The sequence below is a fragment of the Bufo gargarizans genome, chromosome 8 (assembly GCF_014858855.1).
Source record: "Bufo gargarizans isolate SCDJY-AF-19 chromosome 8, ASM1485885v1, whole genome shotgun sequence".
NCBI classification, from domain to species: domain Eukaryota; kingdom Metazoa; phylum Chordata; class Amphibia; order Anura; family Bufonidae; genus Bufo; species Bufo gargarizans.
The window spans coordinates 77822261-77835983 of NC_058087.1; the positions used below are offsets into that span (position 1 = coordinate 77822261).

The following is a 13723-nucleotide window of genomic DNA, read 5'->3' on the forward strand; positions in this document are numbered from 1 at the left end:
GGGGGCAGATCAGAGGCTGGGGAGAAGATCAGAGGCTGGGGAGAAGATCAGAGGCTGGGGAGAAGATCAGAGGCTGGGGAGAAGATCAGAGGCTGGGGAGAAGATCAGAGGCTGGGGAGAAGATCAGAGGCTGGGGGGCAGATCAGAGGCTGGGGGGCAGATCAGAGGCTGGGGGGCAGATCAGAGGCTGGGGGGCAGATCAGAGGCTGGGGGGCAGATCAGAGGCTGGGGAAGGGGGGCAGATCAGAGGCTGGGGAAGGGGGGCAGATCAGAGGCTGGGGGGGGCAGATCAGAGGCTGGGGGGGGGGGGGGGCAGATCAGAGGCTGCCGCCATGGTCAGCTCCCTGCTGTTGTGTGCACTATGCACAGGGCAGCAGGGAGAGTGTAAAGTCCTATTCACCCTAATAGAGCTCTATTAGGGTGAATATGACAAGGGTTCTAGCCCTTAAGGAGGCCAATAGTTAATAAATAAAAAGTAAAAAATAAATAAAATTTAAACACCCCCCCCCCCAATATAGAAAACAATATATCGCAATATATATCGCATATCGCACATGCTTAAAATTATATCGCAATATAGATTTTAGGCCATATCGCCCACCCCTAGCAGGACATATAGATATGGGGTTCATGCTGTGAGACAACCTCTGTAGCAGCCTCAGAAAGCAAACGTAAAAATCTGGAGCTTTCCATTTATGAAGGTAAAGGAAGAGGCATCTCAACATTCATGTACTAAGAAAATACAAATAAAATCACAATATGAAGTAAAATTCATCACATGAATCGACTTGTAGGACGAATAGAGTGAAGAGTTAACAAATCAACAATAGGAAACGACAAAAAAAGCATCAAAGCATTTCTTGAGAATAAACATTTGAAGGAGTTTGCCCGGATGAATTATCTCCCAAGCAACATAAAATATTAAAGAGTAGGCAGCCATCTGGGGAAAGCCATTCAATGAAAGTAAGAGTGTCCGTCTATCTGCCTGTGCCAAGCGTGCCCAGGACTCTACAACAAACCAGGATCCTGTTCTCTCAACACATGGATCGAAACTCAAGGCTCGGGTTTCAGGCTCCTTCTGTCATTCACTGCTGCACAACATCGGGCAGGGAGTGGTGACATGTTTTATAGAGCCTTCTGCACTGTTCACACCATAACAGACATAGCCGACTACTGCAACATGAACACTTTATGGAGTACGGCCAGCACAGAAGTGCTGGCTAACAACCTACGTACACTCGCCTACGGGTCGGGCGCGCTTTGTTCTGACTACAGCTCTTACAAACACAAGAAAAATCCCACTGCAATGGAGAAATCTGGTCTTGTAAATGTTTTTTTTTTAAGAACACAGCCTACATAAGGGCTCTTTCACACGAGCGGATCCCATGCGTGGAATCCTCTGCATGAAAGACAGCCAAGCCCTGTTCCGGACAGCGGAGACACGGAGCAGTAACATGACTGATAATGCTCCGTGCCTCTCTGTGATCTTTTTACTACAAAATCACAGTTAGATAAAGTTGTCACCGTGTTTTTGTAGTAAAAAGGTCACAGAGCTGCACGGAGCATTATCAATGATGTTACTGCTCCATGTCGCTGCTGTCCCGAACGGGGCTTGACTGTCTTACACGCAGCGGATTACACAAACGGAATCCACTTGTGTAAAAGAGCCCTCAGAGTCCGAATAAGAATAAGGCTACATGCACATGACCGTAGGTGGTTTGTGGTCCACAAAAAAATAAATAAAAAAATATGCCATCCGTTTATTTATTTTTTTGCAGATCCGTTGTAACAATGCCTAAAACAGACAAGAATAGGACATGTTGTATATTTTTGCGGGGCTACGGAACGGACATACTGATGTGGACATTTCTGACGGTCCCATTGAAATCATAACGTCCACATCCTATCTGCAAAAAAAATAAATAATCGGAACGGACGCGGAAACAAAATATGTTCGTGTGCATGTAGCCTAAGTGCAAGATTTTTTTTTCTGCATTTTTGTGGCTTATGTTTTGCAATTTGTGTGCTAAACCCCCCCCCCCCCCCCCCCCAAAAAAAACAAAAAACTGTTGTACATGCTTTGCAGTGAATTTATCAAGTGTTTTAGACACTTTTCTAACCTTTTTACACCTTGTCTGACAAGGGGGAAGTGGCTTGGTGGAGAAAGGTGCGGCTTAAATGTACCTCTTTGGACAAAAAAAATAAAAAATTTAAGCAGCAAAATAAGTAAAGCTAAACTAACTTATAGGTGGCGTAAAGTAAAAAGTCTAAAGAGGTGAAAGATTTATCCTCCAGCATCAGCCTATGATAAATCTGGAACAGTTGACACCGACTCCACATCTGTGGTAGCAGTGTTCCTCTAGCCTGTTCCAGCAGGCAAGCGGAGGATCGTCCGGATACAAACCGCAGCATGCAGCAGTTTTTACAGCATTTCACCTTTTTCATTGCAAGGATGAGATCTGGGACAAAATCACATCAAATCCGCACCAAAATAAGTAAGCAACTCATGTGGTATTTGGTGCGCATTTGGCGTGGAAACACAGAAATCCTCACAGAAATTCGGGGGGCATTTCTACAAGACAGCTGGCACCCGTGGCCAGGTAGCCTCATGCTGGTTTGCTTGCTTTTTATTTCTTCGCTAATTTTCTCTCCTTAGTAAACTGATAGTTCTCATCACTTAATTGATAAAATACATAAAAATTAAGTCATTGCTACTAAATAATAGTACATCTGATCCCCTATCTGTTTGCGCTTGGATTTATTTTCCCATTTTTCATTCTTTCTGCGACCATATCTCCCTACAAAGTCTACCTTAAGAGAGTTGTCCAGATAGAAAAATAATTTCAAATAGTCTTCATAACATACAGCACTTGAGCTAAAAAAAGGGTCCATCAATCTCTTGGTGTTAGCCCCCAATCCAGGACAGAGCGTCTGGTGACCAGTGGCCGGCTGGCTCATTTCAATAGCAAAGCCTGACCACTCTACTGTCTCAGCCAATGCATGGGCAGAGAAGGGGGTGGGCTTTTTTCTAGCTTAAAAAAAAAAAAAGGTAACTTTAAATTTTAAAAAGGTTATTTAATGGAAGAAACTGTCGTATGGCCACCCTCAAAACCCCCCTGTCAAAGCCAGGACAGAAAGCGGCTCTGTTAAAGGTGACTGCACGTTTATCGGAATACACATGGGTTTTACCGTGCTCGTTCCCATGCAAAAAAAAAAATAAAAATGAATCACACGTACACTTTGAAAAAAAAATTCCATGCGGAATTTAACCTGCTGTGCAGATTTAGAAATCCACAGCATGTCAATTATGTTTGCTGTTTTAGCTGCAGATTTCAGCCTTTTCAAACGAAAGGAGAGATCTGCGGCAAACCGCATTAAATCTTTGTGAAAAAAACACCATTAGAAATAGCAGTTTTTGGTGCGGTTTGGATCCAGAAACACATCAGAAATCTGCATGTTGAAAGGCCAAGAGAGTCTTCTGCTGTGATGGACCAGGCCAGTATGCATTATATAAATGCCACCATTTCTTGACCTCTGTTTTAGGCCTCTTTCACACTACCGTTTTTTTTTTCCGTTTTGCGGTCCGTATACGGAACCATTCATTTCAATGGTTCCGCAAAAAAACGGAATGTGTTCCGTATGCATTCCGTTTCCGTTCCGTTGAAAAGATAGAACATGTCCTATATTTGGCCGCAAATCACAGTCCGTGGCTCCATTCAAGTCAATGGGTCCGCAAAAAAAAACGGAACACATACGGAAATGCATCCGTATGTCTTCCGTATCCGTTCCGTTTTTTGCGGAACCATCAATTGAAAATGTTATGCCCAGCCCATTTTTTTCTATGTAATTACTGTATACTGTATATACCATACGGAAAAACGGAACGGAACAACGGAACGGAACAACGGAACGGAAACGGAACCACAACGGAAGCAAAAAACGGAACAACGGATCCGTGAAAAACGGAACGCAAAACACTGAATTCAACATACTGTAGTGTGAAAGAGGCCTTAAATGGGGATAGCTTCATGAGACATCCTTTCCAATGTGAATGTCCCTTTCTGGACCTGTCACTGTGTAAGGGTAAAGTTCACCTACTATTTATTGGCCACTTTATTCTGGACATACATAAGTGTGCCTTCAGGCAGGCCAAATTTTGTTGCCGAAATTTTCGGCATACGAAAATCAGTTCCATTCACCTGAAATGTGAATGTGACCAGGCAAATTGCCTCTATGTGAGGTCTCCTCCATTCAAATACACTGTACCTGCCGTAGACTCCCAACAGTGCAAGTACAGATGGCAGGTGCAGTCTATTTGAATGGAGGAGAGGAGACCTTACATGGAGATGACTTGCCTGGTCACATGACCCTCCATCAGCAGCCATCTTATGGACAGGACCTCTGTGCGGACAGAACAAAAGACTTGGCAAACAAGGGGTATACCTTATGAAATATAGAAAACGGCACAGAGTTTCAACAAAGGCTATATTAGTAAGTGTCATATTACCATCTTACAAACACATTGATCAAAAGTAACCAGAAAGTGGCCAACCCTTTAAGGAGAAAAACATTAAAAATATAATTAAATAAACTCCAGAAGATCTGAAGGCATATCCACACCATTACAGTGGGTGTCAAGCTTTCCCCAAGGAACCTTTAACTTGAGTTTTAATGGAGACTAATATAACCGCTAGGAACTATCCCCTCTCATTATGTCTTGCCCAGGTATCAGATAGTCAAATCACATTTAACAGAATATATATGTATATAAATCATTCAAAATTCAACAAGAAGGTTGATCACCATATATGAAGCCAAATGCAGAAGAAAGGCTGCACACAGTCACGCATGTCACAGGCCTGGTGCCAATGCCGGGTAGTGTGGCAATGCAAGCAAGTCTAGATTATTTTTTGAGAGCGAAATGGTGACATTATTGCACATGGGAAGTTTTTGTGAATGAGGATGAGATCCGTTACTGAACAGAGTACCGCTTGACTTTTTAAAAATTAAAATATATAAAATACACGTTTTAGAGTGAGGCTTTGCCGTATCTTGATGAAGTAATAGAAACCATGCAGTAAACCCCAAAGCTGCATTCTTGTGTCCATTACATCCTAACAATAACTATAAAAAAAAAACAATATTTTGTTACAATACATTATACATAATATAACAAACTTCTGTCCTGTAGAGGTGCAGGGAATAAGGAAAAAAGAACATGTTAAACCGATAATACAAATCAGACCTATTAGAAGATTCCCCCCATTGGTAACCATACAAATAGACACAGCCGAGGTACACAAGGGAGAGGGGGCAGCAGTACATATTACAGTCTTGCACTTAATAGACATTTCCATTCATAATTTAGAAGACTGTGTAACTGATGTGCACAACTGGGAAAACAAGTAAGGCAGCTGGAGGCGTATGACTGACACGTGTCCAAATATACATTACATTGCAAGACTATTAAGGAAGAAGCTGATGCAAGGATTATTGTATGTGGAAGATATTATAATATCAATAATAATAATATCTACAGGAACACCACTAAAGAGCTCTCTTTCTATTATAGTAACTTCTGATATGACATAGATAGACAGTTATGGTTGTAGACATCAGACTGGGTCAGGATCTAATCAATCTAACAGATTAATACCTGGTATAACAGGAAATTATTCTTAAAACAGTTTTATGCATTTAGGTAATAAACTAAAGTCATGCAGTTAACCAGTTACTATAGATAGAATATTAAAATTCATACAGTTTAATATGTTTCACAGTGAATGGTTTATGACCTTTAAACAAACTAGATTAGTAAAAGGACATGTGAACTGGGCTGGCTGCAAAAACCTGCTCCATCACCTGAAGGTATGGCCGTTTTGCATAATTTATTTATTTATATATATATATTTTTTATCCTAACCCCTGCAGTACCCTCGGTATATAGTATGCCCTCCCTCCCATAGAGCTCCAGTATTATAAATGACCCCCATAATGCCCCCAGTAGCATATATAACCCCATAGCGCCCACAGAATTATAGATGTCCCCAATAGTGCCCCCAGTAGTATATATATGGTACCATAGTGTCCAATATATATTATATATATCCGCCTAAGTTGTGTAGAGGTGCCGGCTTCTACATAACTTAGGCTCCTTTCACACCTGCGTTCAGGTGTCCGCTCGTGAGCTCCGTTTGAAGCGGCCCTGAACGCAGCCGTCTGGCCCTAATGCATTCTCAGTGGAGGCGGATCCACTGAGAATGCATCCGTCTGCCAGCGCTCAGCCTCCGCTCCGCTCAGTGAGCGGACACCTGAATGCTGCAAGCAGCGTTCAGGTGTCCGCCTGGCCGTGCGGAGGCAAGCGTATCCGTTCCGACTTATAATAGAAGTCAATGGGGACGGATCCGCTTGAAGATGACACCATATGGCTCAATCTTCAAGCGGATCCGTCCCCCATTGACTTTCAATGTAAAGTCTGAACAGATCCGCTCAGGCTACTTTCACACTTAGAAAATTTTTCTAAGTTATAATGCAGACGGATCCGTTCTGAACGGAGCCACCGTCTGCATTAATATGAACGGATCCGCTCGAACGCTAGTGTGAATGTAGCCTTAGGTGGACTTCAAACTTGTCTAAAGCTCCCTCACTGGCATAGATTTAGACCATTTTCTACGCCTAAAAGAGGAGTAGAAAATGATAAATGAGACGGGCTGCCCTTTTCCCTGCCCACACTATGCCCTCTTTTTTTAAACCTGGTGTGAGCAGCGGAAAAGGGGAAAAAAAAGTCGCTGATTGTGGCGCAAATACCTATTGCGCCACAATCTGCGACAGATACAAGCCAAAAAGTGGCGTATATCTGTTCCTAAATAACCTCTATAATACATTCAAGTGTTTGCATTTCTCCCCTCGGTGAACTGCGAGTATAGAAGATATATACGAGATCGTGGCTTATAGCAATTAAACAGCACGTGAGCATATGCCTGCATGCTGTACAATGCTCCCGACGCCCCGGAGTTTCCGTTTCACAGTTGGTACAGTTTAGCTGAAGAGGTAAATCATGCAGATGGAAAGAGCAAGCTTCATCACCTTAGTCAGCAAGTGAGAGGGCTTTCCTGAAATGTTTCTGAGCAGAAGGGAGGTCTCCCTGTCCAGATAGGAGTGCTTGCACAGAAAAAGAAACAGACAGAAAGAGAAAAAAGTGGAAAATACAATTAAAAGAAAAATCTGAGCAGGGCATATTCATTTGTGTGTTCTGATTAATGCAGTAGGCGTGCAAAGGAAAAGATACAACTCCCTAATACATGATATGTTAACGTCCAAATTCCCATATAAACAGGCAGATGTCCCCATTCTACCATCCTACTATGCTGAAATATAGACAAGGCACAAAATAAAATCTCAGGATAATTGTTACAGATACTAGTCCACCCATACATACAGAGAGTGTGCAGTCCTCTTTACAATACTATAAGTTACCCGTTTTCCTTGTGTAAAAGGTTTCAACACAGAGAAACTACAACTCTCAGCATGCACACTTGCTCAATTTTTCTCAGAACTTTTATAAAAGGAAACGGAGCATGCTAAGATTTGTACATTTATGCCGAAAAGCAGCCAAGTCCCCGCCAGATCCCATTATAGTCAATGAGGATCGGGTGGTTCCGGCATTATCTGGCTGTGCCGGATAAGGTGAACTCCAGCAGGGTACTCCTCTGTCAGAACAGCCTGCTGGATTTTGAACACTGGTGTGAATGTACCCTTAGAGGATCTGTGTACTTGTCCACTATCCATAGATTTTTCAGGATGATTTTCTAGAGGACTTTACCAGCAATAGGGCTCAGTCCCACAAAAACAAGGAAAGCACAGTGGCAATCCAAGTGAGTCGCAATGGTGACCACGACATTACTCTGATGTGTCCAATCACAGTTTTTGCCACTAGCTATCCATTAAACAATTGATTGGATGGTAAAGGCAATATAAACAGAACCAAAACCATAAAACAGCAAAAATGCACATATTTATCAATGTAACTTTTTATGGGGCATCTGGTTATCAGAAAGAGTCCTACAGTTCTTTTAGATGGGTCAAGGATGAGAGCAGTTATTGGTGAGGAGCCATCGTACAAAATTCACTCCCAATAATTGGGAAACGCTTATTCATCAGCCGATCACATCTTTTATAGGTCGTATAGTCCTGTGTAAACAAGGATGTATAGGGAAGAGCAATCACACCAGCGACCAAGACTGAAGCAATCACCTTATCATTTCTTCTAGGAAAGTCCAGTCACATACTTGCATTTCTTAGAAGCAATAATTTTCAATAGGAAACTAGTAAAATTATATGGATAAAAACAATTTAAGCTTCATTATTATGTCTGCTACAAAGGGTCCTTGAAGAGGATACCCCCCCTGAAATAACAATATTGTCAAAAATAAAGGTCTTTGATTTTTAAATTTAGTTCTCCTTGTGCTGGGTTACAATCCTCCCCGAGAAAGGGTGCAATAGTGGACATAATCACTAGCAGACTATTTCTGCAGAAACCGATCCAGCTAAGCAATGTCGAAACCAAAAGTTAAGAATTTTGTTGGCATTTTTGGGTCATTTCAAGGGGAACAGCTCTTCAAACAGCAGAATTCATGCATAGTGGTCATGCTCCACTATTTAGCTGCCTATCATCTATGGCTAAGAACAAAAGGCATGCAGCTCTTTCCTTCAACTTACAGGGCTCACTTCAGCCTCTTGCGCAAAGTCAAGGCGACGCCTGGCTTGAAAGGGTCTTCTCAATATAACATGCTGTAAAATTGGGTCAGACGAGGCAAATGGAAGGAATAAAAGGTGCACAGGAACAGTGGGGTGAGAGAGTGACCAAAGGTTCATGCAAAAGTGACCAAGATAACAAACACAAGTGCATTATTCATAAACCACATGCAGGACAAACATCAGGTAAAAAAAAAAACTGAGCCATGCCTGAGGTTGACATAAAATTAGCAGTAAATCATTAGTCTGAGTGGTAACTAAAGTTTAGAATTTAGTTTTCTCCCTTTTTACAGTTATTTGTATGCTTTATGGAGCATTCATATTAGTGTAAGTGACAGCAGGAAGTGCAGCCACGCTGATCATCAGTTTAGAAGAAGTGGCATCTCAGGTAACCGATGGTAAAATGCCTTTCTGTCCACATATACATAACAATAAAAAAAATATATGACATCAGTAAAAAAAATTGGTTGCTCTAAAAGAAAACCTGTTGGGAGTGCATTGTTTTTCATTTATTTTATCAAAAATGTATGGTAAAAACATCAATGCTGGACCATAAAATAAATAGTTTGTCATGTATGCTCCCCCTCAGGTCCTTTGAAGAACTATAGGACTCACAGGACACCACATGGATGTCCACCTGTGTTGAGTTTGTGAGGTTCTTTTACCAGCATTTTAAAGGACCACAATATAAGAGCAATTGTGCCTAGAAATTCAGTTTTGACAGCTCATATATATTGAAGTGTGTGTAATAAAAAAATGAATAAATAATAATAATAATAATATAATATATATATATATATATATATATATATACACAGTACAGACCAAAAGTTTGGACACATTTCATTCAAAGAGTTCTCTTTATTTTTATGACTATGAAAATTGTAGATTCACACTGAAGGCATCAAAACTATGAATTAACACATGTGGAATTATATACATAACAAAAAAGTGTGAAACAACTGAAAATATGTCATATTCTAGGTTCTTCAAAGTAGCCACCTTTTGCTTTGATTACTGCTTTGCACACTCTTGGCATTCTCTTGTTGAGCTTCAAGAGGTAGTCACCTGAAATGGTTTTACTTCACAGGTGTGCCCCGTCAGGTTTAATAAGTGGGATTTCTTGCCTTATAAATGGGGTTGGGACCATCAGTTGCGTTGTGGAGAAGTCAGGTGGATACAAAGCTTCCCAAAAATTGGGAAAACTTTGAAAGTGTCCCCAAGTGCAGTCACAAAAACCATCAAGCGCTACAAAGAAACTGGCTCACATGCGGACCGCCCCAGGAAAGGAAGACCAAGAGTCACCTCTGCTGCGGAGGATAAGTTCATCCGAGTCACCAGCCTCAGAAATCGCAGGTTAACAGCAGCTCAGATTAGAGACCAGGTCAATGCCACACAGAATTCTAGCAGCAGACACATCTCTAGAACAACTGTTAAGAGGAGACTGTGTGAATCAGGCCTTCATGGTAGAATATCTGCTAGGAAACCACTGCTAAGGACAGGCAACAAGCAGAAGAGACTTGTTTGGGCTAAAGAACACAAGGAATGGACATTAGATCAGTGGAAATCTGTACTTTGGTCTGATGAGTCCAAATTTGGTTCCCAACGTGAAGCATGGAGTAGGAGGTGTGATGGTGTGGGGGTGCTTTTCTGGTGACACTGTTGGGGATTTATTCAAAATTGAAGGCATGCTGAACAAGCATGGCTAACACAGCATCTTGCAGCGGCATGCTATTCCATCCGGTTTGCGTTTAGTTGGACCATCAGTTATTTTTCAACAGGACAATGACCCCAAACACACCTCCAGGATGTGTAAGGGCTATTTGACCATGAAGGAGAGTGATGGGGTGCTGCGCCAGATGACCTGGCCTCCACAGTCACCGGACCTGAACCCAATCGAGATGGTTTGGGGTGAGCTGGACTGCAGAGTGACGGCAAAAGGGTCAACAAGTGCTAAGCATCTCTGGGAACTCCTTCAAGACTGTTGTAAGACCATTTCAGGTGACTACCTCTTGAAGCTCATCAAGAGAATGCCAAGAGTGTGCAAAGCAGTAATCAAAGCAAAAGGTGGCTACTTTGAAGAACCTAGAATATGACATATTTTCAGTTGTTTCACACTTTTTTGTTATGTATATAATTCCACATGTGTTAATTCATAGTTTTGATGCCTTCAGTGTGAATCTACAATTTTCATAGTCATGAAAATAAAGAACTCTTTGAATGAGAAGGTGTGTCCAAACTTTTGGTCTGTACTGTATATAATTTTATTTTTTAATACCTGGGTACAGCAGGTATACATTAAGGATTCACTAACTTTAAAAAAAAAACAACTTGGTTGGTGGGGTTGCTTAGGGCTGTATCATTGCTAAAAGGCATTTGAAGTAATGCTCGTTAACGAAGATTTGCCAGAGTAAAAGTGCTTGTTCATTGGGCCATCGCAATTTTTAAGCAGGCTAAAAAAAAATTTTATGTTTGCCGGCGGCAGATGATGCAGTCTAATCACGCTCTGCTGCCAGAAAATAAGGATTCAGTATGGGGACGAGAGATGGCATTTGTGATCATTGCATGTAAGTGCGCTGGTCTCCCCCGCTGACAAGCAGGCAATTGTATGCACATATACAGAGCAGCATCCTGAGGAGCAGAGGGGGGACAGAGGAGCGCTGCTCTGCATACACCAGACTCAAACTACGTGTGCGGCGGATTCTTTCACCGCTCCTAGCAGCCAGACAACACAGTACTTTAGCAGCTAGCAGTACAGACCCTTAGCTGTAATGATGCTTGCACATAGGCCTCAGTTGGGACGTGCCATTCGTGTACATTTGACTGCTGAAGCAAGTGACTGGCTGCAGGGGTCGCATGACCAAAAACAGGTTCCATCACTTCTGCCCACCACTGGAACGGAGGGCACCTTAAAAAGTCAGCGAGTTTTTTTTCTTTTTTTAATCCCACTCCTGCCCACCATTTATTTTTGAATTATGGCGGACGACCCCATTGAGGTCACATTTGCATCAGAAGCTCTGTTCGGGGTCCATCAAAAACCTCAAAAAGCACAGGAAGCTTGACTTATTTTGCCCTGACTCCCAAATGGAAACCCAATGGACCCCATTATAGTCACTGGTGTGTGTCCGGCACGGCCGGATCTGGCATTTCCACCATTTTCCTTGTTCTTCTCCTGTTCTGCTCATTAGTGCAGTGAACAAGCCCTAGCTAACTGATCGGCTTTAAAACCCACGGGGGTTTCCTAGAATGCACCGATTTGGTGAGCCTCACTGCAATGCGAGAACGAATGGCAGGAAAATGTTATTTCTGTCACACAACCCAATGCTGAAAGCTTTATAAACCGTTCCGAGGTTACGGTGATGTACAGCAATCCTCAGAAACAAGCCTCCAGTTATTTTTACCATAGACTAATTGCATTATCCCATGGGCGCCTTCTGATTGTTTTAGTAAATGTTTCAGTGTTAAAAATCATCAGTTTCTATGGCAACTCGTCAGTGCTCTGGGATCAAGGGACATACCGACTCTCAAATGCTACAAAAAAATAAAAATAAAAACATCCCTCATTAGACAAAAACGTATAGACATAAAAATATACTATTACAGGTGTGAGTGCACACACTGAAGGACGACGAAGCGTTAACCACGGGTTGGCTTACGAAAAGCGAGCTTCCAACTGCATGCAGAAGTAGATTAGTACATAATCTCATGACAGGCTGACGGCTATCAGACACCAGATAAACCAGTCAGACGATGAAAGACAGATCATCCGGTTGTTAGAGGTAGGTGGACTTCTCTGAATGACCACAGGGATCCAGTCATACACATGGAAACATCAGTATCTTCAGACCCCAGCATTTCCTCCTGGATGCCACATTGCAGATATAATACTGTGCGCATTTCATTTTTTCTTATTATTTGGAGCAGGGTATACATGACCATTTTCGGTTTAATAGACTGAACTACATGAATGTGCGGCCATAAACGTCTGACGGCGCATATCAATCAATATCGCTCCGTTAAGTCTGCTTCTTCATTTATGTACCACTTTACAATTCAATGGGTTGCATTCTGGTGCTACACGACAAAGAATCTGACGACAACCTTTGGGAACGTCACCATCATAACCAAATCATGCGCCTGAAAACAGACGGGATACTCTCTGGCTCTTGTATGATGGGACACTACAGTATCGATGGGCGTAAAAACTGCGACAGACAAGTGAGTGGCTGAACAGACTGACTCTATCCAATGAGTGCTGCCATGTTCAGACTGTGCAGGTACACCCCCCCCCCCCCCCCCCTAAACTTGTTACATCCCCTCTGCACCCTTACTGCAGACTGCTAGCAATTCATTCATAACTTCTAGTAGAAATAATACAGGAATTACACAACATACAGACATGAAGCTATTGAAACAGGCATGTCAGGAGCGGTGACAGGTCCTCTTTAACTTCCTGTGCTCACCCCAGGAGGAATGGCAGGCAGAAAATACTGGTGTGGGGTATTAATATGTACGATTCCTATGACAATGACATAATATATAGACATGTCAATATTCCAATGATAATAGACATAAATCTATATAAATGTGTGTTAATAGTAACAAGGGGCCGTGATGGTATGACATATATATAGGCAACTGATATGGAATTGGGGATATAGATATACTTCTATCTCAGCAGCAGTAGACATGGTTGTGTTTGTGCATCCCAGGTATGGAGGTGGACGTATCAGGCAGGAGCTGATCACCACCACCCACCAAACCAGTTCCTTGTATAAATCCAAGCATCCGTATCACAACATCTGGTAGCAGCTTGGGGACACATGATGACATATTCCAACTTTTCTTATTTGGATATATTCAAACACATTTCATCACAAAATATACAATTATCCATAATATGACTAATCAGGACAGGCCACAATATAGTCAATGGCTAAAGAGTACACTGAGGAGATAGGAAGGGAAG

At 42.1% G+C, this 13723-nt stretch overlaps 1 protein-coding gene across 3 annotated transcripts in view; it reads right to left on the reverse strand.

Moving 5' to 3' along the window:
* The window catches only part of RAPH1 (Ras association (RalGDS/AF-6) and pleckstrin homology domains 1), a 149202-nt gene that overhangs the window by 41647 nt on the left and 93832 nt on the right, over positions 1-13723 (reverse strand). For 2 of the 3 annotated variants that reach the window (XM_044303572.1, XM_044303574.1), the window contains exon 5: positions 7087-7161. The exons of the other annotated variant lie outside the window; for it this stretch is intronic. In XM_044303572.1, coding sequence (XP_044159507.1) covers positions 7087-7161 — 75 coding nt within the window. The remainder of the gene's footprint in view (positions 1-7086; positions 7162-13723) is intronic. 3 annotated transcript variants of the gene reach the window in all.